Here is a 22064-nt window from a genome sequence, read left to right as displayed (position 1 = left end):
CTGTGTGCCATGCTGATGTAATGCCATGTGTTGCACATGAATAATCATTTTAATATACACAAGTTATACAGAGGTATCGCAGCAAAACCTGTCAATCTCGCTGTGAGGAAACAGGAGTAAAGAGACCTGGGCTGCTGGTGTCTTCTCTCTCAGCCTCGTTCTCACTGCGACCACATGTCTCGTAGCCCAGATCCTGCAGGTCCACCTGTACCTGCTTGCTGTCATGCTTCACTGGAGGAAAATAATGAAAGTATTGTTATTGTTTTGAGGAGCATGTTAACTCAAATGTATGTGAGTGAAATAGAAACACTTACCAAATTGTTCTCTGTAGCCTCTGAGCATCTCTGATTGGGTTTGTGTTGGGCTTTTAGACACCAGTAGCCTCTCCTGCAGCTTTCCTGCCTTCGGTTCCAAATAAACACACACACACACACACACACACACACACACACACACACACACACACACATACACACAAATCAAATTGACACCAACCAATCATTAGAATTAAACACTGTCCTGTTCCTCCAGATTTGTTGACTGTCTTTTTTTTATTACACTGTGAGAAGAAAACTATTCCGTATGAAACTAGCTATAACATCTTCACCTTGTTTGAAGTGAGTAGTTGGTTATCATGACTAATACATACATACGTACATCTATATCTGTGTCATAAACAGCTCTCTGAGTGGTGTTTACCTGTGTGACGTGGGAAAGTTGAGTTCCCGGGTCGAGACAAAGCACTCTGCTGCTTCTCTTCTTGCCCTCATAGGACTCAGGCTGCCACTGCACTCCTCTTCCTCTCTGCTCGTCTGACAGTCTGTGTGTTTCCTCCTCTGCCCCGTTGGTTCTCATCGAGTTTCGGAGCTCTTCGTTTTCCGAACGCAGGCTGAGCAACGCTTTCCTACAACGACACGTCATGTCACATCAAGACAGCTGCATCATCATAGTGCATCAGGACAACAGACCTTTTAAAGGCATGAAGCGAATGGACACACCTCATCTGAGAGAAAGAGGTGAAGCCAGCCTTCTCCAGCTGGGCCTTCAGTTCCCACAGTTCCCGCTCCACCGCCTGCTTCTGTTCCACTAAGAGCTTCACCTCAACCAGCCCCGGACCCTCCACCTCTGCAAGAGTCTGAGATATCTCGGCTTCTCCGTGCTGTTCGTAGCCCTGTAATGTTACCAGAAGAGAAAATGATACACAGGATCATACCTTATCGGACCATAAAGTCTGTCTGATTGCTTTTCTTTACCAAAATATCTACAGGATTCGGGATTATAAACCGCTGTTCTCACAAACACTTTATTAGGAACACCTATGCACATAAAGAATGATGACGGTGACATAAAAGTTACTGTGATGGTGACGGAGTCACAAAACTCAGGACTTCTGCTTGTTCCCAGAATATCTAAGTCTACTAAAGGTGGTAGAGCGTTTTCTTATTTAGCTCCCAAACTCTGGAACGGTCTTCCTGATAGTGTTCGGGGCTCAGACACACTTTCCCAGTTTAAATGTAGATTAAAAACTCATCTCTTTAGTCAGGCGTACACACATAACACATCCCATTATATTGTGCACTATTACACTAGACTTGCACATTTTTATGAACAGCAGATATGTTAATCCCTCTGCACTGCTCTTCTTTTTTTCTACCCATGCCGAGACACCCAGACATTGTACCAGCTCCGATCGTCTTCCGTGCGATGAAGATCTCGGACCTCCGCTGAGACGAGGCCGACTCTGTGAGAATCCTGAGACATCTACAGATCTACCAGCTCCAGTTGGACTCTGTGATACTAAGAGGAGATCTGAACTCCATGTGATCCTTACACCAATACAGCATTTATCAGACTGTATATTTATAATCACACCATCTAGTGTCACCCATATGAGGATGAGGTTCCCCTTTGAGTCTGGTTCCTCTCAAGGTTTCTTCCTTTACCAATTTAAGGGAGTTTTTCCTTGCCACTGCTGTCTGAGTCACCTCAGACTTGCTCATTGGGGATAAATACATATACATACATACATACATACATACATACATACATACTGTACATACATACATACATACATACATACATACACACATACACACATACATACACACATGCACACATACACACATACATACATACATACACACATACATACATACTGTACATACATACATACATACATACATACATACATACATACTGTACATACATACATACATACATACATACATACACACATACACACATACATACACACATGCACACATACACACATACATACATACATACACACATACATACATACTGTACATACATACATACATACATACATACATACATACATACTGTACATACATACATACATACATACATACATACACACATACATACATACATACACACATACATACATACTGTACATACATACATACATACATACATACATACATACATACATACTGTACATACATACATACATACATACATACATACATACATACATACATACATACATACATACATACAGTACATACATACATACATACACACATACACACACACATACATACATACACACATACATACATACACACATACATACATACACACATACATACATACATACTGTACACACACACATACATACATACATACATACTGTACATACATACATACATACATACATACATACATACACACCGTGAACTATATATATCTTGAATTTTTATTATATTAATTCTTTATACTTCTCCTTATGTTTATCTTCTGTTCTATGTTTATGTTCTGTAAAGCTGCTTTGAGACGATGTCCACTGTAAAAAGCGCTATACAAATAAACTTCAATTGAATTGAATTGAAGATTGAACATTCTTCTATAGTGTTCAAAGTTTACATTTGAGATCAGATTTGAGCTTGATGTGAAAATTAACTTTAGCTTTTGACCTGTATTTATTTGAATGATGATATGTGGGATGCTGCCACATGATTGGGTGATTGCTGAATGCTGCTATATCCTTTTATCAGATTTTTATTTTTATTTTTTTACCTTACACTGAATATAAGGTTTATTCTACACATTGTTATTGTATTGTAAGCTATCGGATTTCCTTTCTCTTTTTTAAAAAAAAAAAACAAAAAACAAAAAACAATCCTATTCGTTAATTTTAAACAGAATTATTAGAAATTAATTTTGTAATCTCAGATTTTATTTCTTGTATGATGTAAAATGTTTGCTAAGATGCTGAGTAAATATGATTGGACGTTTGTACTGTCAATAAAAAAAAAAAACAAAAAAAACCAGCTAGTAGTATTAATGAATTTATGATAATTATGATGTCTATTGATTGTGAAACATTGTGATCTGTGTGTGTGCACTTTGTGGATTTTACCTGCGTGTTGGCTAAAGCCTGTGCTGTCACTCTGCAGGGCTCCTCTTCTTCAGTACTCTCTAGGAATTCACTCGCACCATCGTCTTCCTCCTCTTCTACATCTGAAGTGGAGTCTGGAAAGACACACGGACGCGGTTAGAGAAGGCACGAGCGCGCGCACAAACACAGACGCGCGCACGCAAACACACGCGCGCTCACAAACACAGACGCGCGCTCACACGTGATGTTTGATCACCAAGGAAACTGAACACAACCGGAAACGATGAAGTGTCATGCTCTTAGTGTTGTTATTGTAGTGTTAGCAGCTAACACACACAATATCTCTTATAGGATCATTTTAAATCAATTCTAAGATTTATTAAGTCTATTTCTAGACTACAGTGGGTTTTTTTTTTTAAAAATCATTTAGCTTCTTTCTAGTAATAAATGCTAACAATAAGCAAATCCGTCTGCCAATAAAACAACACTCCAGTATTTAAAGCTTAGAATCAGCACAAATGTCTAAATATAGGTTTTATTATCTAATATGAGGTGTACTATAATCTGATAATAGCAAATATTAGACACATTGGCACATGATATTGTTTTAATTGAGCTACTACTAGTTATTATAATAATACTATAATAACTATAATACTATAATAACTACTTATAATAACTATTATTATTATTATTAAATCTATTATTATTATTATTATTATAATTATTATTATTAAATCTAATCTTCTTCTTGTTCTTGTTCTTGTTCTTCTTCTTCTTCTTATTAGCTCAATTGAAAAAAAATATCTTTTACTCGCTAATAATAATTAAGATTATTATTAAAATAATAATAATACATTTAATCGTAATAATAATTATTATTATTAGCTCAATTGAAAAAATATATAATCTTTTACTCGATAATAATAATAATAATAATAATATTTAAGATTATAATAAAAAAAAAAAAAAAAATAATAATAAAAATAATGATTATTATTAGCTCCATTAAAAAACATCTTTTACTCGATAATAATAATAATTACTATGATTATTATTAAAATAATAATAACAACAACAACAATTATTATTATTATTATTATTATTTAGTGTTAGCGGGGGAAAAAATCCCTGCTATTTTTACTGCAGCTACAGTCGAGTCTAAGATATACAGCAGAAGGTTCAGGTGGTTTATTCAGCACTTAGTTCAAATATAATAGTAATCATAGATATGTATTTAGGACACCAGTGGTTGTACAAATAAGGTCTGTTTTTTCTCTCACAGGGATCTTGACCCTTGTTGCTGCTTGTGACTCATGTTGGGCTTTGTGAAGAAATGCTGATATGTAAATGAAACATATTTATTGAATTTTTGTGCATAATGATAATTAGTAGTGGTTGTTGTAGTAATATTATGGGTTAATGGGTTACAGGTGGATTGTGAACATTGTGTCCATTATATATTATTATATATTATAATACTGATTGTGCTTGTGACTGTGGAAACTACACACCCATACGGTTCTTTCTCACACTACTGTCACAAAATTGGAATAAGACAATTAAAAAGAATGACTGTGTTTGTTGTAGGAGTTTCCCTTCACTGGAACTAAGAGACTCAGACACTGTTCCAGCATGACAAAGCACAGAGCTCCATGAAGACATGGTGTGTTAATGTTGGAGTGGAAGAACTCCAAGATCACTAATCCCCACAGACACACTCCAACATCTAGTGTCTGATCTCACAAATGCTCTTGTAGCTGAATGATCACTAATCCCCACACACACTCCAACATCAGTGTCTGATCTCACTAATGCTCTTGTAGCTGAATGATCACTAATCCCCACACACACTCCAACATCAGTGTCTGATCTCACTAATGCTCTTGTAGCTGAATGATCACTAATCCCCACACACACACTCCAACATCAGTGTCTGATCTCACTAATGCTCTTGTAGCTGAATGATCACTAATCCCCACACACACACTCCAACATCAGTGTCTGATCTCACTAATGCTCTTGTAGCTGAATGATCACTAATCCCCACACACACTCCAACATCAGTGTCTGATCTCACTAATGCTCTTGTAGCTGAATGATCACTAATCCCCACACACACTCCAACATCAGTGTCTGATCTCACTAATGCTCTTGTAGCTGAATGATCACTAATCCCCACACACACTCCAACATCAGTGTCTGATCTCACTAATGCTCTTGTAGCTGAATGATCACTAATCCCCACACACACACACTCCAACATCAGTGTCTGATCTCACTAATGCTCTTGTAGCTGAATGATCACTAATCCCCACACACACACTCCAACATCAGTGTCTGATCTCACTAATGCTCTTGTAGCTGAATGATCACTAATCCCCACAGACACACTCCAACATCTAGTGTCTGATCTCACAAATGCTCTTGTAGCTGAATGATCACTAATCCCCACACACACTCCAACATCAGTGTCTGATCTCACTAATGCTCTTGTAGCTGAATGATCACTAATCCCCACACACACTCCAACATCAGTGTCTGATCTCACTAATGCTCTTGTAGCTGAATGATCACTAATCCCCACACACACACTCCAACATCAGTGTCTGATCTCACTAATGCTCTTGTAGCTGAATGATCACTAATCCCCACACACACACTCCAACATCAGTGTCTGATCTCACTAATGCTCTTGTAGCTGAATGATCACTAATCCCCACACACACTCCAACATCAGTGTCTGATCTCACTAATGCTCTTGTAGCTGAATGATCACTAATCCCCACACACACTCCAACATCAGTGTCTGATCTCACTAATGCTCTTGTAGCTGAATGATCACTAATCCCCACACACACTCCAACATCAGTGTCTGATCTCACTAATGCTCTTGTAGCTGAATGATCACTAATCCCCACACACACACACTCCAACATCAGTGTCTGATCTCACTAATGCTCTTGTAGCTGAATGATCACTAATCCCCACACACACACTCCAACATCAGTGTCTGATCTCACTAATGCTCTTGTAGCTGAATGATCACTAACCCCCACAGACACACACTCCAACATCAGTGTCTGATCTCACTAATGCTCTTGTAGCTGAATGATCACTAACCCCCACAGACACACTGTATCTAGTGTTAAGACTTCACCTAAGACTGGAGCGCATTATAACCGTAAACACAGGGGGAATAAATCTGGTATGTGATGTTCAGATTTGCACAATTTTCTGGCCATACAAAAGCGAGAGAGAAAATATGGAGAAAAAATATTTAGAAAAGTATTTTGCACCTTCGGTTCTGCTTATGATAAAATCACAGATATTTATTGGAACGCTTGTTAGCTTTAAAAGCTGTAGAATGTACACAGGTATCACAGAGGTATTGATCTCTGAGGCAGAAAATCTTTTTTCTCCATTTCTTCTGAATTTCAAAAGCCACATTACAAAGCAAAGCCACAAGTGTTGAGTACATTTGTATAAAGACGGTAACTTCTATTACAGAAACAAATTTCCTTGCTGTAAAAAGTTCATCACCCTGTAAATGAGCGACACATACATGCAGGTCAGAACAGTTTGTTATTTCACATGCACAGGCTCACTCTAGTTTCCGTGTACAACATGACGGATGATTCTGTCTAACACCCACGTTTTACACACAAGTCTTTAAAAGAATGTTATGTTCATATTGTATCTCATATCTCTACTCATTACAAGATTGGGTAGTTAATAATAATAATAATAATAATAATAATAATAATAATAATAATACTAATCATGAATCACACTACTGTAGGCATTGCTGATTGCAAAAATGTGCAAAAAATCCACATTATGTCCCAAGAAGGATTTTAACATAATAAAAAAAAAAAAATCTAATTCACTTAAGTGTAAAAAAAAAATGTTCGTACTTAAACAGGTAATGTCGATTTTGACTTAGCCTACAATTCTACACTTATATCAAGTGAAATAAATATATGACATAAAGAAAAATAACAACAGACTTGCATTAATAAATTAAAAACAGAAATCATCAAAATCTATCAGTCTTATCAATGATCACGTTGTGCAAACTGGAACATGTGCTGCTCCGTAATCTCAAACAGTCTTTAAACAGCAGTTATTAAGGTTAATAAGGTGACCGTTGCAGTTTTAATAACGACTCGGAGCTATTAAAGCAGCAGAACACAACACAGTCACTCTAAGATGTAGGTATAGGAGATGTTATTATAGCCCAAACAGGTGAGTGTCTTCATGCCCACCTCCAGTATCGGTGTGTGAGCTGGCCGCCTGCTCCGTCTCCATAGTGACCGCGCACTCAGGTTTACTCTGTTAAAGACAGATGAACAGACATACAGCATGGTGTAGCGTCCGAGCTGAGCTCTGTTCTGTTCCGTTCTATATGTTTATCTGTTCAGAAGTTTGTGAACCTGATCATGGGGGAAGAGTAAGCCATGAACTGGTAGCTAATGTAATAACGTAAGTGCATTAACACTTTGTATGAAGGATTTTTTTACATCCCAATTTTCCCACCTGATGGCTATCACATAACAGCTAAGGGTTAGTGGAGAAAATCCATGATTTCATGAATCCAAGACATATTATGCTAATCTATGCATTTTTTTTGACATGTTCATGGGAAAGTGCTTTCTGCCCTCGTCTGCATTGTATGAGCTCAAAGAAGTTAAAAATTAGCTAGAGAGAGAGAGAGAGAGAGAGAGAGAGAGAGAGAGAGAGAGAGAGAGAGAGAGAGAGAGAGAGAGAGAAAGAGAGAAGGGGAGACAGAAAAAGAAAGGGAGAATGAGACCGGGGGGTGTTGAGTAAGTGTGAGAGAGCAATCTAAAAAGTGAGGGAGAGATAGGCATCAAGAAAGAAAGAGAGAGAGCATGAGATAGAGCGAGAGAGAGAGAGAGAGAGAGAGAGAGAGAGAGAGAGAGAGAGAGAGAGAGAGAAAGTGAGAGAGCGAGAGAGAGAGAAAAAGAGAGAGAGAAAAAGAGAGAGAGAGAGACAGAGAGAGAGAGACAGAGAGAGAGAGAAAGTGAGCGAGAGGGAGAGAGAAATAGAGAGAGAAACAGAGAGAGACAGAGAGAGCATGAGATAGAGCGAGCGAGAGAGAGAGAGAGAGAGCGAGAGAGAGAGAAAAAGAGAGAAAAAGAGAGAGAGAGACAGAGAGAGAGAGAGACAGAGAGAGAGAGAGAGAGAGAGAGAGAAACACTATTGTGTTAGTGTTTGTTCGACGCAGTTATGAAGTCCTTGAGCTATGATGTTTTGGCTATGAGCCCTAGTGATCTCTCCTTATATCACAAGCCAAGATATTTATTCTTTCATGGCGATGATTATTAAATTATTGTCCTATGAATAAAACCCTAACAGTCCAGACCCCCCCCCCAATGTCCCAGTCTAATGATCTGTCCGCTCCTGGATATTTTATAGGTCTTATATGTAAACAGAATCATGTAGATAGTTAATTGAATGATAAAGATCTAAAAACGTAGTGAATGAAGTTCCCACTGCTTCCACACTCCTAGTTGTAACTGCTACATGTGTTTAAAGGCAGGTGTTGGATTAGGTGCCTGTTCTGACCGTGAGTGCAGTCTGGCTCTGGAGCTGCTTCTGGTTGTTTGCTAAAGCAGAGCGCAGGATGGACAACTCTCTCTGTGTCTCCCCCTGTTTGGAGAGCATCAGCTGGAGCTCCTCTCGGAGGTGCTGCACGTCTTCAGGAAGCTCTGAGGTACTGGATGATCTGCTTCCTGCAGACACCACCTGCCTGCGCAGCTCCTGCAGACGTGTCGTCTGCTCCGACATGACCAGACCCGCACGCTCTGCTGCATCCTGGGAAACAGAATTAAAGTTTAGGTCTCTTTTGGGATACGTTTGTCTTTCATCATCACAGAGATTGTGTTCATTTTGGACATTTTGTTTATTGTGTGTGTGTCACTGTGTGTTTTTCTTCACTATTTCAGTTCAGTGTCACTGTGTGTGTCTTTGTTCGTGTGTGTGTCACTGTGTGTGTCTGTGTCACTGTGTGTGTCTTTGTTTGTGTGTGTCACTGTGTGTGTGTCTGTGTCACTGTGTGTGCGTGTGTGTGTGTCACTGTGTGTGTGTGTGTCACTGTGTGTATCTTTGTTTGTGTGTGTCACTGTGTGTGTCTGTGTCACTGTGTGTGTCTTTGTTTGTGTGTGTGTCACTGTGTGTGTGTCTGTGTCACTGTGTGTGCGTGTGTGTGTGTCACTGTGTGTGTGTGTGTCACTGTGTGTATCTTTGTTTGTGTGTGTCACTGTGTGTGTCTGTGTCACTGTGTGTGTCTTTGTTTGTGTGTATGTCACTGTGTGTGTCTGTGTCACTGTGTGTGTCTTTGTTTGTGTGTGTGTCACTGTGTGTGTGTCTGTGTCACTGTGTGTGCGTGTGTGTGTCACTGTGTGTGTGTGTCACTGTGTGTATCTTTGTTTGTGTGTGTCACTGTGTGTGTCTGTGTCACTGTGTGTGTCTTTGTTTGTGTGTGTGTCACTGTGTGTGTCTGTGTCACTGTGTGTGTCTTTGTTTGTGTGTGTGTCACTGTGTGTGTGTCTGTGTCACTGTGTGTGCGTGTGTGTGTGTCACTGTGTGTGAGTGTCACTGTGTGTATCTTTGTTTGTGTGTGTCACTTTGTGTGTCTGTGTCACTGTGGTGTATTTATTTCTATATGTGTGTCACTGTGTGTGTGTGTGTCACTGTGTGTATCTTTGTTTGTGTGTGTCACTGTGTGTGTCTGTGTCACTGTGTGTGTCTTTGTTTGTGTGTGTGTCACTGTGTGTGTGTCTGTGTCACTGTGTGTGCGTGTGTGTGTGTCACTGTGTGTGTGTGTGTCACTGTGTGTATCTTTGTTTGTGTGTGTGTCACTGTGTGTGTCTGTGTCACTGTGTGTGTCTTTGTTTGTGTGTATGTCACTGTGTGTGTCTGTGTCACTGTGTGTGTCTTTGTTTGTGTGTGTGTCACTGTGTGTGTGTCTGTGTCACTGTGTGTGCGTGTGTGTGTCACTGTGTGTGTGTGTCACTGTGTGTATCTTTGTTTGTGTGTGTCACTTTGTGTGTCTGTGTCACTGTGGTGTATTTATTTCTATATGTGTGTCACTGTGTGTGTGTGTGTGTGTGTCACTGTGTGTGTGTCACTGTGTGTGTGTGTCACTGTGTGTGTCCGTGTCACTGTGTGTGTGTGTCACTGTGTGTGTGTCACTGTGTGTGTGTCACTGTGTGTGTGTGTCACTGTTTGTGTGTCTGTGTCACTGTGGTGTATTTATTTCTGTATGTGTGTCACTGTGTGTGTGTCTGTGTCACTGTGTGTGTGTGTCACTGTGTGTGTGTCTGTGTCACTGTGGTGTATTTATTTCTGTATGTGTGTCACTGTGTGTGTCACTGTGTGTGTGTCTGTGTCACTGTGTGTGTGTGGCACTGTGTGTGTGTCTGTGTCACTGTGTGTGTGTGTCACTGTGGTGTATTTATTTCTGTATGTATGTCACTGTGTGTGTCTGTGTCACTGTGTGTGTGTCACTGTTTGTGTGTCTGTGTCACTGTGTGTGTATTTATTTCTGTATGTGTGTCACTGTGTGTGTGCGTCAATGTGTGTGTCTGTGTCACTGTGTGTATTTATTTCACACTTTACACAGTGACACACACACAAACAAAGACACACACAGTGACACAGACACACACAGTGACACACACAAACAAAGATACACTGTGGTGTATTTATTTCTGTATGTGTGTCACTGTGTGTGTGTCTGTGTCACTGTGTGTGTGTGTCACTGTGTGTGTGTCTGTGTCACTGTGGTGTATTTATTTCTGTATGTATGTCACTGTGTCTGTCTGTGTCACTGTGTGTGTGTCACTGTTTGTGTGTCTGTGTCACTGTGTGTGTATTTATTTCTGTATGTGTGTCACTGTGTGTGTGCGTCAATGTGTGTGTCTGTGTCACTGTGTGTATTTATTTCTGTATATGTGTAACTGTGTGTGTGTCACTGTGTGTGTGTCTGTGTCACTGTGTGTGTGTGTCACTGTTTGTGTGTCTGTGTCACTGTGGTGTATTTATTTCTGTATGTGTGTCACTGTGTGTGTGCGTCAATGTGTGTGTCTGTGTCACTGTGTGTGTATTTATTTCTGTATGTGTGTCACTGTGTGTGTGCGTCAATGTGTGTGTCTGTGTCACTGTGGTGTATGTATTTCTGTATGTGTGTCACTGTGTCTGTGTCACTGTGTGTGTGTCACTGTTTGTGTGTCTGTGTCACTGTGTGTGTATTTATTTCTGTATGTGTGTCACTGTGTGTGTGTGTCACTGTGTGTGTGTCTGTGTCACTGTGGTGTATTTATTTCTGTATGTATGTCACTGTGTGTGTCTGTGTCACTGTGTGTGTGTCACTGTTTGTGTGTCTGTGTCACTGTGTGTGTATTTATTTCTGTATGTGTGTCACTGTGTGTGTCTGAATGCAGCGAGGTCAGTGGTGATGTGACACCTTGACACACTGCTCCCTGGTGCGCATAGCATTAAGCAGCTCCTGGATGTGTGTGTGGTGCTCCTGGGTCTGGCGGCTGTGTTCCGTCAGCAGCTCCTGGAAAAGTCGCTCCTTTACTTGCAGCTGAGCTTTCAGCTTCTCCACGACCTCGCTGGAGCTCAGAGGCACCTTACTGAAGAGAGCAGCTGTGATCTCCTGCAGGACAATGAGACAATACACACACACACACACACACACATGATTACATTCTACTATTTTGTTTTAAATAGAAAACAAACTATTTCTATATAAAAAAGATATATATTATACTATTATTATTATATTATTATTTTTTGTTGTTGAGACTCCAGTCTTCCAGTCTTTACCTCAGCTTCTTTTGTGCGTGTGTGTAGTGTTGTCTGGAGCTGGCCGATGAGTGTGTCTCTGTCTCTCAGGCTGGAGTTGTGTCTGTCCTCACACTCACGCTGGACACGCTGGCTGCCTCTCCAGGCTTCACTCACCTGCTCCAGCTGTACAGATTTACCTCGCAACAACACCTCCAAACTCTAACACAACACAAACACACAGCATCCCACATTCAAATGAGACACTGTAGACTCAGTGAGAGTGAGTCTGTGTTTCTTTGTGTTTGTGTGTATGTGTGTGTGTGCAGGTGTACCTGTGTGTATCTAAGTGTATGTATGTGTATGTATATGTGTGTCTGAGTATGTGTATTTGAGTTTGTTTATGTGTTTGAGTGTGTGAGTATCTGAATGTGTGTGTATTTCAGTGTGCATGTGTGTATGTCTGTGTGTTCATGTGTGCCTGTGTGTATCTAAGTATGTGGATGTATGTGTGTGCTTCTGTGTAATTTAGTGTATGTGTGTGCGTATTTCAGTTTGTGTATGTGTTTCTGTGCATATAAATGTGTATGTCTGTGCGTGTGTGTCTGTGCTTGTGTGTCTGTCTATATGAGTGTGTGTGTAAGTGTGTCTGTGTATATGAGTGTGTGTGACTGTGTATATGTGTGTGTGTCTGTGTATGTGTGTGTGTCTGTGTATATGAGTGTGTGTGTGTGTGTGTGTGTGTGTCTGTGTATGAGTGTGTGTGTATGTGTATATGAGTGTGTTTGTATGAGTGTGCGAGTGTGTCTGTGTATGAGTGTGTGTGTGTTTGTGTATGAGTGTTTGTGTGTCTGTGTATATGAGTGTGTGTGTGTGTGTCTGTGTATGAGTGTGCGTGTATGTGTGTCTGTGTATATGTGTGTCTGTGTATAAGAGTGTGTGTGTGTCTGTGTATATGAGTGTGTGTGTGTCTGTGTATATGAGTGAGTGTGTGTGTCTGTGTATGAGTGTGTGTATGTCTGTGTATATGAGTTTGTGTGTGTGTCTGTGTATGTGAGTGTGTGTGTCTGTGTATGTGAGTGTGTGTGTCTGTGTATATGAGTGTGTGTGTGTGTCTGTGTATATGAGTTTGTGTGTGTATGTCTGTGTTTGTGAGTGTGTGTGTCTGTGTATATGAGTGTGTGTGTGTCTGTGTATGTGAGTGTGTGTCTGTGTATATGAGTGTGTGTGTCTGTGTATATGAGTGTGTGTGTGTCTGTGTACAGTATGTGAGTGTGTGTCTGTGTATGTGAGTGTGTGTCTGTGTATATGAGTGTGTGTGTCTGTGTATATGAGTGTGTGTGTCTGTGTATGTGAGTGTGTGTCTGTGTATATGAGTGTGTGTGTGTCTGTGTACAGTATGTGAGTGTGTGTCTGTGTATGTGAGTGTGTGTCTGTGTATATGAGTGTGTGTGTCTGTGTATGTGAGTGTGTGTCTGTGTATATGAGTGTGTGTGTGTCTGTGTACAGTATGTGAGTGTGTGTCTGTGTATGTGAGTGTGTGTCTGTGTATATGAGTGTGTGTGTGTCTGTGTATATGAGTGTGTGTGTCTGTGTATATGAGTGTGTGTGTGTCTGTGTATATGAGTGTGTGTGTCTGTGTATATGAGTGTGTGTGTGTCTGTGTATATGAGTGTGTGTGTGTGTGTGTGTCTGTGTATATGAGTGTGTGTGTGTCTGTGTATATGAGTGTGTGTGTGTCTGTGTATATGAGTGTGTGTGTGTGTGTGTCTGTGTATATGAGTGTGTGTGTGTCTGTGTATATGAGTGTGTGTGTGTCTGTGTATATGAGTGTGTGTGTGTGTGTGTGTGTCTGTGTATATGAGTGTGTGTGTGTCTGTGTATATGAGTGTGTGTGTGTCTGTGTATATGAGTGTGTGTGTGTGTGTGTGTCTGTGTATATGAGTGTGTGTGTGTCTGTGTATATGAGTGTGTGTGTGTGTGTGTGTGTCTGTGTATATGAGTGTGTGTGTGTCTTTGTATATCTGAGTGTGTGTCTATTTGTCCCTGGGTTTGTGTTTAGCATTAATACCGTAATGGTCTCCTCGTTGTTAGACAGCACACAGCGCACTTTCTGCAGGTCTCTCTCCTTCTCTCGGAGGAACAGCTGCAACTTTCGCACCTCGGCTTCCTTCTGCTCCACACACACAAACCTCTCGTCAACTGCGCGCTGGAAAAAAACAACACAACCATCACAGCTACCGTTATTATTTATCTTGTGTCCAGACTAGCAGAGAACTGCATGTTTATTGCCAGTGGTCACCTCCAGAGCTCTGTCTCTCTCCTGAATGCGCAGCTTGAGCTTGTGAATGAGGATGTCTCTGTTTGCTCCTGCTTCTTTCTGTCCGTCCAGCAGTTCAGTGTAGTCCTGAGAATGATTTGTACACATCAGAAATCAGACATCAGTACACACATTAATACAGTTTGCCTGATAGGAAAGCTAAAAAAAAACAACAACGACAAGAATCTAATCGTAATCATGTGACAAATCCGGTCTGATCTTAACATGTTTAAGGTGTGTGTTTGCAGCTCACGTGTAGCAGACGCTCTTTGTGCTGCAGTCTGGTGTTCAGCTCCCTGATGGTTCTCTCTCTTTCCTCCACCTCTCTCTCTTTGTCTCCCTTTCCCTCCTTCCACTTCTCTTCCATCTGTTCTAGATCTGAGCGCGATCTCTGCAGAGCTGTGAGCAGCTCCTATGGGTGAACATCATGAGAATTTCATCTAAGCTCTCTTACATACACACACACACACACACACACACAGACAACCTTTTAAGCTCTAACCTGATTGTGTATCTCAGCTTCCCGGTGATGTCGTTGCTCCTCCTGGAGATCGGCGAGGAGACGCTGGTTGTTACGCGTCAGCTCGTCCTCTCTCCTTTGGGCCTGGCGCTGGGCTCTCTGGATGCTCTGCAGCTCTAGCTGCGATGAAAATAAAGAGGCCTGAAGCTCTAACAGCTCGGCCTGCAGCGGACTTGGTGCTGTAGTGGATGTCTATGCACACACACACACACACACACACACACATTTAAAGTGTTTCTCAGAGGATGCATGTCTTTAGTGATATGAGTGTGAACCGGGGGGGCACAGTGTCTTAGTGGTTAGCACGTTCGCCTCACACCTCCAGGGTTGGGGGTTCGATTCCCACCTCCACCTTGTGTGTGTGGAGTTTGCATGTTCTCCCCGTGCCTCGGGGGTTTCCTCCGGGTACTCCGGTTTCCTTCCCCGGTCCAAAGACATGCATGGTAGGTTGATTGGCATCTCTGGAAAAATTGTCCGTAGTGTGTGATTGCGTGAGTGAATGAGTGTGTGTGTGCCCTGCGATGGGTTGGCACTCCGTCCAGGGTGTATCCTGCCTTGATGCCCGATGACGCCTGAGATAGGCACAGGCTCCCCGTGACCCGAGGTAGTTCGGATAAGCGGTAGAATATGAGTGAGGGAGAGTGAGTGTGCACCAGAATGTATGAAGCGGTTTATATGTGCATGATAGAAGAGCTCCTCACTTGCAGGTTCTGCTGCTTCAGAGAAATCAAAAGTTGCTTCTGTTCCTCTGTGAGCTGGTGGAGGTCAGCAATCTATGCCAAAAGAAAAAAAACAAAACAAATAAACAAATAAATGTGCAATCATCAAATAAAACATGATCAGAATGAGTTGTTTATGTAACGGCATCAGCACGTGCGTCATCCTATCGGCGCTTTTTTATAGACACACCCAAATACGTCGTCACTCTACACGCATCTCATTCTACGTTCACGCACACAAGGAGAGTTCTGGCAATTTCATAGTACAGAGATTCTTCAGAATTCTTGCAGTGTTAAAATTGCTGTGTGTGTGAACGTAGCATCTGTGTGTTTGGGCAGGAGAACGTGGCAGAATCTGCTAAGTGTCCAGAAGTAAACAAATGAAATAAAACCCGGGTACGAAAATAGCAAGAATATCAAAAATATCATTTTAAAGTTCAGGGGTTTCAGATGATTCCTTCAGGATCTCACACATCTGTTTATTTTACAGCTAATTGGTCAAGTCCTGAAGCTAACAGAAGAGTCATGAAGGTGAACATACCTCGTTGTCCTTAGCGCTAAGAGAGTCGCTTAGAATCTGGATCGTCCTTTCCTGACCTCGAGATGTCTCGCGCAAAGAAAACAGCTCACTCTCTAGAACTCCAAGCCTCTGCTGCAGCTCCTGCGTGTAGACATACAGAAATAAATATAATGAATTAATTAATATAAACATACTCTCTATAATATCAGGAAAAGCTGATGTTTCTACATCCTGTGCATCACTATTATTATTAATGTCACACAAGGCAAATCCATTAAAAATCCATTAAACTGTGTTTAACCAGGCCTTTACTAGTGCGCAGGGTTGCCAGGTCTCAGCGGAGTTTTCCCCCTGACTGCAAACTGTACAAAAAAATTGTGAATTGTGAAGAATGGGGGATTTATTTCGATTTTTTTATAGTGCCGGTCAGAATCACAAAAGCAATGAGAACGGGTTTAATCGGGTTTAAAAGATTATTACACATAATATCACATGCTATAAGTGGTATTCGACGGTATATGACGAGCAGTCTGATGTATTATGCAGCGATATAAAGCCGACGTTACGTATGAAGACCTCAGGAAAGTCTAATGATGCGGTTTGTACCTTGTTGTTTGCTTCACTTTCTCTGATCTTAGTCTGGAGAGACTGCACCTGTAGCTGCGCCTTCTGTAGCTCAGTCACACACTGACCTGCTGCATTCTCATACTGCACCAGCTGAACCTGCTGCTCTGCAATCAGCTTCTGACACACACACACACACACACACACACACACACACACACACACACACACACACGCTCAATTCAGAGGCGGAAAATAAATATTCTATCACAATATTTTAAACCGGGGGGCACGGTGGCTTAGTGGTTAGCACGTTCGCCTCACACCTCCAGGGTTGGGGGTTTGATTCCCGCCTCCACCTTGTGTGTGTGGAGTTTGCATGTTCTCCCCGTGCCTCGGGGGTTTCCTCCGGGTACTCCGGTTTCCTCCCCCGGTCCAAAGACATGCATGGTAGGTTGATTGGCATCTCTGGAAAATTGTCCGTAGTGTGTGACTGCATGAGTGAATGAGAGTGTGTGTGTGCCCTGTGATGGGTTGGCACTCCATCCAGTGTGTATCCTGCCCTGATGCCCAATGACGCCTGAGATAGGCACAGGCTCCCCGTGACCCGAGGTAGTTCGGATAATGAATGAATGAATGAATATTTTAAACCGTTTCTCTGACATTATTATATAGGATATATATCAGGAATGCTATATTTTTAAAAAAAAAAATCTAACTTTTAGGGATGAAATTACTGAAAAAAAAAAAAGAATCTCTATGATTTTCTAGGCATTTTACAATTTTAAAAACAGCAAAGAAAGTCACCAAATCTACTGTTTTTATGTTTTTTATAAAACGACATACAGCTAGTGTAATATTTGTGCTTTGCCAACACTAAGCTGATAAGAGTCCCTCTCTATGCTCTCCACAGGAAGTCCCTTTTTCCTGGATGGCACGTCAGTCATTTCCTTATTTTCAGTCTGAACCTTTGCTTACTTTCACTCCTCGGTCTCATTCTGTCAAATCCAGAAAACAAATCTTGTGTATTTCCTGTGCACATATTTGCCTAATGCTGCTTCACTGCTTTTCATCTGAATTTGAGGACCCTGACCTCAACACACTGTTTATACTAAAACCACTGTGTTACTATGGCGATTTGTTTGGAGACGGGTAAATAAAAGGCAATATTTTTAGAAAACACTTTGCGTATGTGTGTGTGTGTGTGTGTGTGTGTGTGTGTGTGTGTGTTTAAAGGCACAACAAGTGCAAACCTCCTTCCTCTGAGGACCGGCTTATAGTCGTAAGCATTGTTACCTACAACAACAGTTGTCATGGAAGTGAAAGTGTTGCTAAGACAATGCTGAATGATGAAAGGATTAGAAAACATGGCCAAGTGGCTTTTCCAGACACATAAACATCTAAATATGTCCACAGTCCAGAGGTAAATTTTGTCACTGCTACTTAATATAGCAGATTAAAATCTAATCATGAAGATCGTGCTAAATTGTGATTGTCTAGAGTACCTCCTGAAAGCCCAGAGGCCCACATGGAACATAATCATCCAGCCAAAGTGCCTCGATCTCAGCCAGTTCCAGCTGCAGTTCCTGCTGGATGCAGAGAGGAACCATATCTTCAGGCTGGGGAGAGAAAGAACAGTCCATCGCCGCTTGAGGGGTCTGGTGTGTGGCCTCAGGTTTGATCAGGACAGGCAGTCGGCTGCCTTTTAAAACCCGGACTGGACGACACGTGACGCTTTTGACCAAGCTGAGAGCCAGCTCCACTCCTGTTTTAGGGCTCTGCTCTGTGCTGGAGCTCCGGGTCATGACTTTCTCCTCCTCCATCGGTCCCTGCAGGAGGTCTGCATGGACCAGTGAGCAGGTCTGATTGATGTCACCTGTGGCATCCAGTGATTCGATCGAGGATGCCGGACTGAGACTGACGTTTTCCTCCTCAGCAATTTCCACGGTTTGACTGACCTCCGTCAGACTGAATGACTGAGCGGCTGGCTCTTGGGATTCTGATTCAGGGAACGTCTCTTCTGTGCTAGCAAGATTGCTAGCAGAGTAGCGGGATGAGGGTCCACTTGAGGTGCTTCTGCCAACCTTCCTGGGCACTTTGCAGATGGCTTCATAGTCAGAATCAGCCACTCGCAATGTGGTGCAACTTTTGCACTTCCTGGAGCGCTGTGCTGTGCTAGCTTCAGATCCCGCGTGGCACTGGTGGTGGTGGTGGTGGTGGTGATGTGCAGCTTGTTGGTGTGGACCTGTCTCATGCTCAGCCCAGCACTCGTACACAGAGTAGGTCAGATCCTCTTCTAACAGAGAGCTGTACTTGGCATCGGACGGCGCTGGCGTGTCTACCAGTGAAGCCTCTGCTGTGGATTTAACCATTTCTGAGTCGATTTCTTCTGGGTTGTTTTTGCGGTATAGTCCGCCTATGCACTGTCGAAGCCTTTCTTTCTCCAGAAGAAGCTTCTGCATTCGTTCGATGGACAAAGCCTCAACACGGGCTATCACTGTGTCGAAGCGATACATGCGATCCAGCATGAAGGCACATTTACTGCAGGCAAACTCTCTTCGCCCGTCACGGGACAGCATCCTGCCCACAGCGTGGGACAGTAACACCTGCAGGCTCAGCTTGGCCGTCGGGTTGAAGATCCATCGACGTTGGTTACCGTACAGCTCTCGTGCACAGATACGACACAAGTCCTTCGTTTTGGAGTCCAGCATTTTAAATTCTGGTAGATGTTCGGAATCCTCTATACGGCTATATTAAAATAATCAGAACTTCAATTTCAACGTTAAAAAGAATCTCAGTAGGAGACGAAGCAGGTCCAGAGAGCTGAAGATGTACATGTAAAACTGAGGTCAGTTATGATGATATAAATCTCAGTCCACTGTTCTATCAGCTGTTGTCTTCACAACACACCTCATGTCAGGTTTCTTCTACACATCACACTCAATGCCAGCTTTCAGCCGCCCACACACACAAAAAACAAAATATATTATCTCTCAAAAAACGATACGAATCGCAGCAGAAGTCTCATATAAAGCGGGTTTTGTCAATACAACGTCAGTGTTTAACAGCGACGCGTAATTATGGATGATCTTCTGTGAACGCAGCAGCGCAGCGATGTGGCACCGCGGCAGAGTCCAGAAAAGCGGCCTGAACCATTTCACAAAAAGGAGGGGGGGCGTGATTTTAATTTTCTTTATTAAACAAAAAAATAAGTTTTCAATAAGTGTGTTCGTTACATTTTATACGCGTCAATAACTTCCCGTGCTTAAATATTCCTATTTGTAAACACAAATCCGATTGTAAGAGGTTTGTGTGTGTTTGTGTTCCGTGATTTTCCCCTCTGAGGGTGAAGAACGACGCCGAAACCGCTAGTCAGTCATTCCGTGTTGTTATTTAGCGCAGACGGCGCAAAACACGCCGGATGACGCGGAGTTCACATCATGTCACAAATCGCACTTTTAAATCGTGCTTTGGAGCATGCGCACTTGGCTTATGTTCCTCCAACAGAGAAGTGAAAGTGCTGCTTGTTAGGCATTTACACAGCACATGGAAACACTGATGATGTGACTAAACACACACACTAAAGGTTTACTAACCCTGGTGCTGGAGTAGAGCTTGCTATAACACACACACACGTAAACACACACACATTTACCCCCCCCACACACACTCACTCACTCACACACACACACACACACACGTATACACACTCTCACTCACACACACACACGTATACACTCACACACACATGCACCCCCACACAAAACACACACTCACACATACACATGCACCCACACACATGTACATACATACACACACACTCACCCACGCACATGCACACACACGTACATACGCAGACACTCACCCACGCGCACACACATACATATGCACACACACATGTACATACACACACACTCACCCGCACACATGCACACACACACGTGCACACACACGTGCACACACACCCACACATGTACATACACACACTCACCCACACACTCACACACACACGTACACAAACGCACACACTCACCCACACTCTCACACACACACACACACACACACACACACACATCTTCAGCTTTCATTCATCTTCATTAATTGCTTCATCCTGGTCAGTGTTACATAGATTGAAGAATATCCCAGGAACACGTGGCATGAGATGGGAACAAACCCAGGACAGGATGCCAGTCTGTTGCATACGCTTTCACATCCAGGGCCAATTTCATGTCACCAGTTCATCTACTGTCATGTATTTAGGAGGCAAGAGGAAACCCACTCAGTGGTACATCAAATCCATACAGACAGTAACCCGAGCAAGGAATAAACCGGGAACCCTGAAGCTGTTGCAAACCTGTGTACTAAACCAACTATTGACAACACGGTCACATGACAGGAAACGTTTTTAAGGGTCAATATAAATCCTGCCTGAAACCTGAACTGGAAATAAAGAGAACCTTTTTCTTTCTGTTACCTCAGTACCACAGACCAGAGGCCTACATTTCACCACAGCTTTTATATAGATTATATTTGTCTCCACCAGGAGAATGAGTGCAATTCATGCTTTCTTCATTTCACAAATGACTTCACCAGCAGCACTGACACTTTCGCTTATAATTCAGCACGGAATTGCATTTCTGACAAGCCAGGCTTACATATACACATATATATGAGAATCATATTAACCAATGAATACAGAAAGATATCATTTGTATTTAGGGAAAGTTTGGACATTTACGAGGTTTGTTTGTGTCACTACGTGAATTTATCACCCAAAGTGCCTCTGGGTATTAGGCAAAAGAGACAGGACGCCATAACAGTGCTCCCCATAAACACGGTCTAATCAAAAACCTATTTATCCTAATCAGCAAATGCATCAGTGCCTTTTTTTAACTAACATGATCTCAATGTTTATTGCTTCAGTTGACAGAAATAGCAAAGAGTCAAAGAAACAGCCTGGCTGTTTCAGCTGCCTACTGTTTCTACTATAGCACCTAGATGAGAAAAAGCCTAGAGTGTGTGACCACAGTGTTTGAAAAGAAATAAAAAATTACTGACAAAACATTACAAATGGTGCTCACAGGTTACATAAATATTTAATATGAATGCTACATTGGCTTGAGATAAATGTTCACTCTTACACTGGCTCTCTCTATTTATTTAATAAAGAGATGCCAACATTTCAGATCATAGTGACTCTATGTTAAACTCCTCTCGTGTAGAGGCAGATTCTCGAAAAACTC

At 42.0% G+C, this 22064-nt stretch overlaps 1 protein-coding gene across 6 annotated transcripts in view; it reads right to left on the bottom strand.

The window, feature by feature from the left end:
* pde4dip (phosphodiesterase 4D interacting protein) overlaps positions 1-22064 on the bottom strand; it is a 78483-nt gene that overhangs the window by 21743 nt on the left and 34676 nt on the right. For 3 of the 6 annotated variants that reach the window (XM_060866843.1, XM_060866845.1, XM_060866846.1), the window contains exons 1-17: positions 18327-19927; positions 16864-17001; positions 16279-16398; positions 15720-15791; positions 15001-15210; positions 14752-14910; positions 14481-14585; positions 14250-14387; positions 12221-12400; positions 11856-12050; positions 8954-9202; positions 7633-7699; positions 3386-3498; positions 999-1171; positions 700-904; positions 315-402; positions 127-231 (exon numbers count right to left, since the gene is read on the bottom strand). In XM_060866843.1, the coding sequence (XP_060722826.1) occupies positions 127-231; positions 315-402; positions 700-904; positions 999-1171; positions 3386-3498; positions 7633-7699; positions 8954-9202; positions 11856-12050; positions 12221-12400; positions 14250-14387; positions 14481-14585; positions 14752-14910; positions 15001-15210; positions 15720-15791; positions 16279-16398; positions 16864-17001; positions 18327-19532 (3523 nt within the window). In that variant the 5' untranslated portion in view covers positions 19533-19927. Of the gene's footprint in view, positions 1-126; positions 232-314; positions 403-699; positions 905-998; positions 1172-3385; positions 3499-7632; positions 7700-8953; positions 9203-11855; positions 12051-12220; positions 12401-14249; positions 14388-14480; positions 14586-14751; positions 14911-15000; positions 15211-15719; positions 15792-16278; positions 16399-16863; positions 17002-18326; positions 19928-22064 lie in introns of those variants that run through there. The other 3 variants (XM_060866844.1, XM_060866848.1, XM_060866849.1) reach the window with 3 other exon arrangements.

Source organism: Tachysurus vachellii, chromosome 3 (assembly GCF_030014155.1).
Source record: "Tachysurus vachellii isolate PV-2020 chromosome 3, HZAU_Pvac_v1, whole genome shotgun sequence".
Classification (NCBI taxonomy): domain Eukaryota; kingdom Metazoa; phylum Chordata; class Actinopteri; order Siluriformes; family Bagridae; genus Tachysurus; species Tachysurus vachellii.
This window is presented reverse-complemented; position numbering and strand designations above follow the sequence as displayed.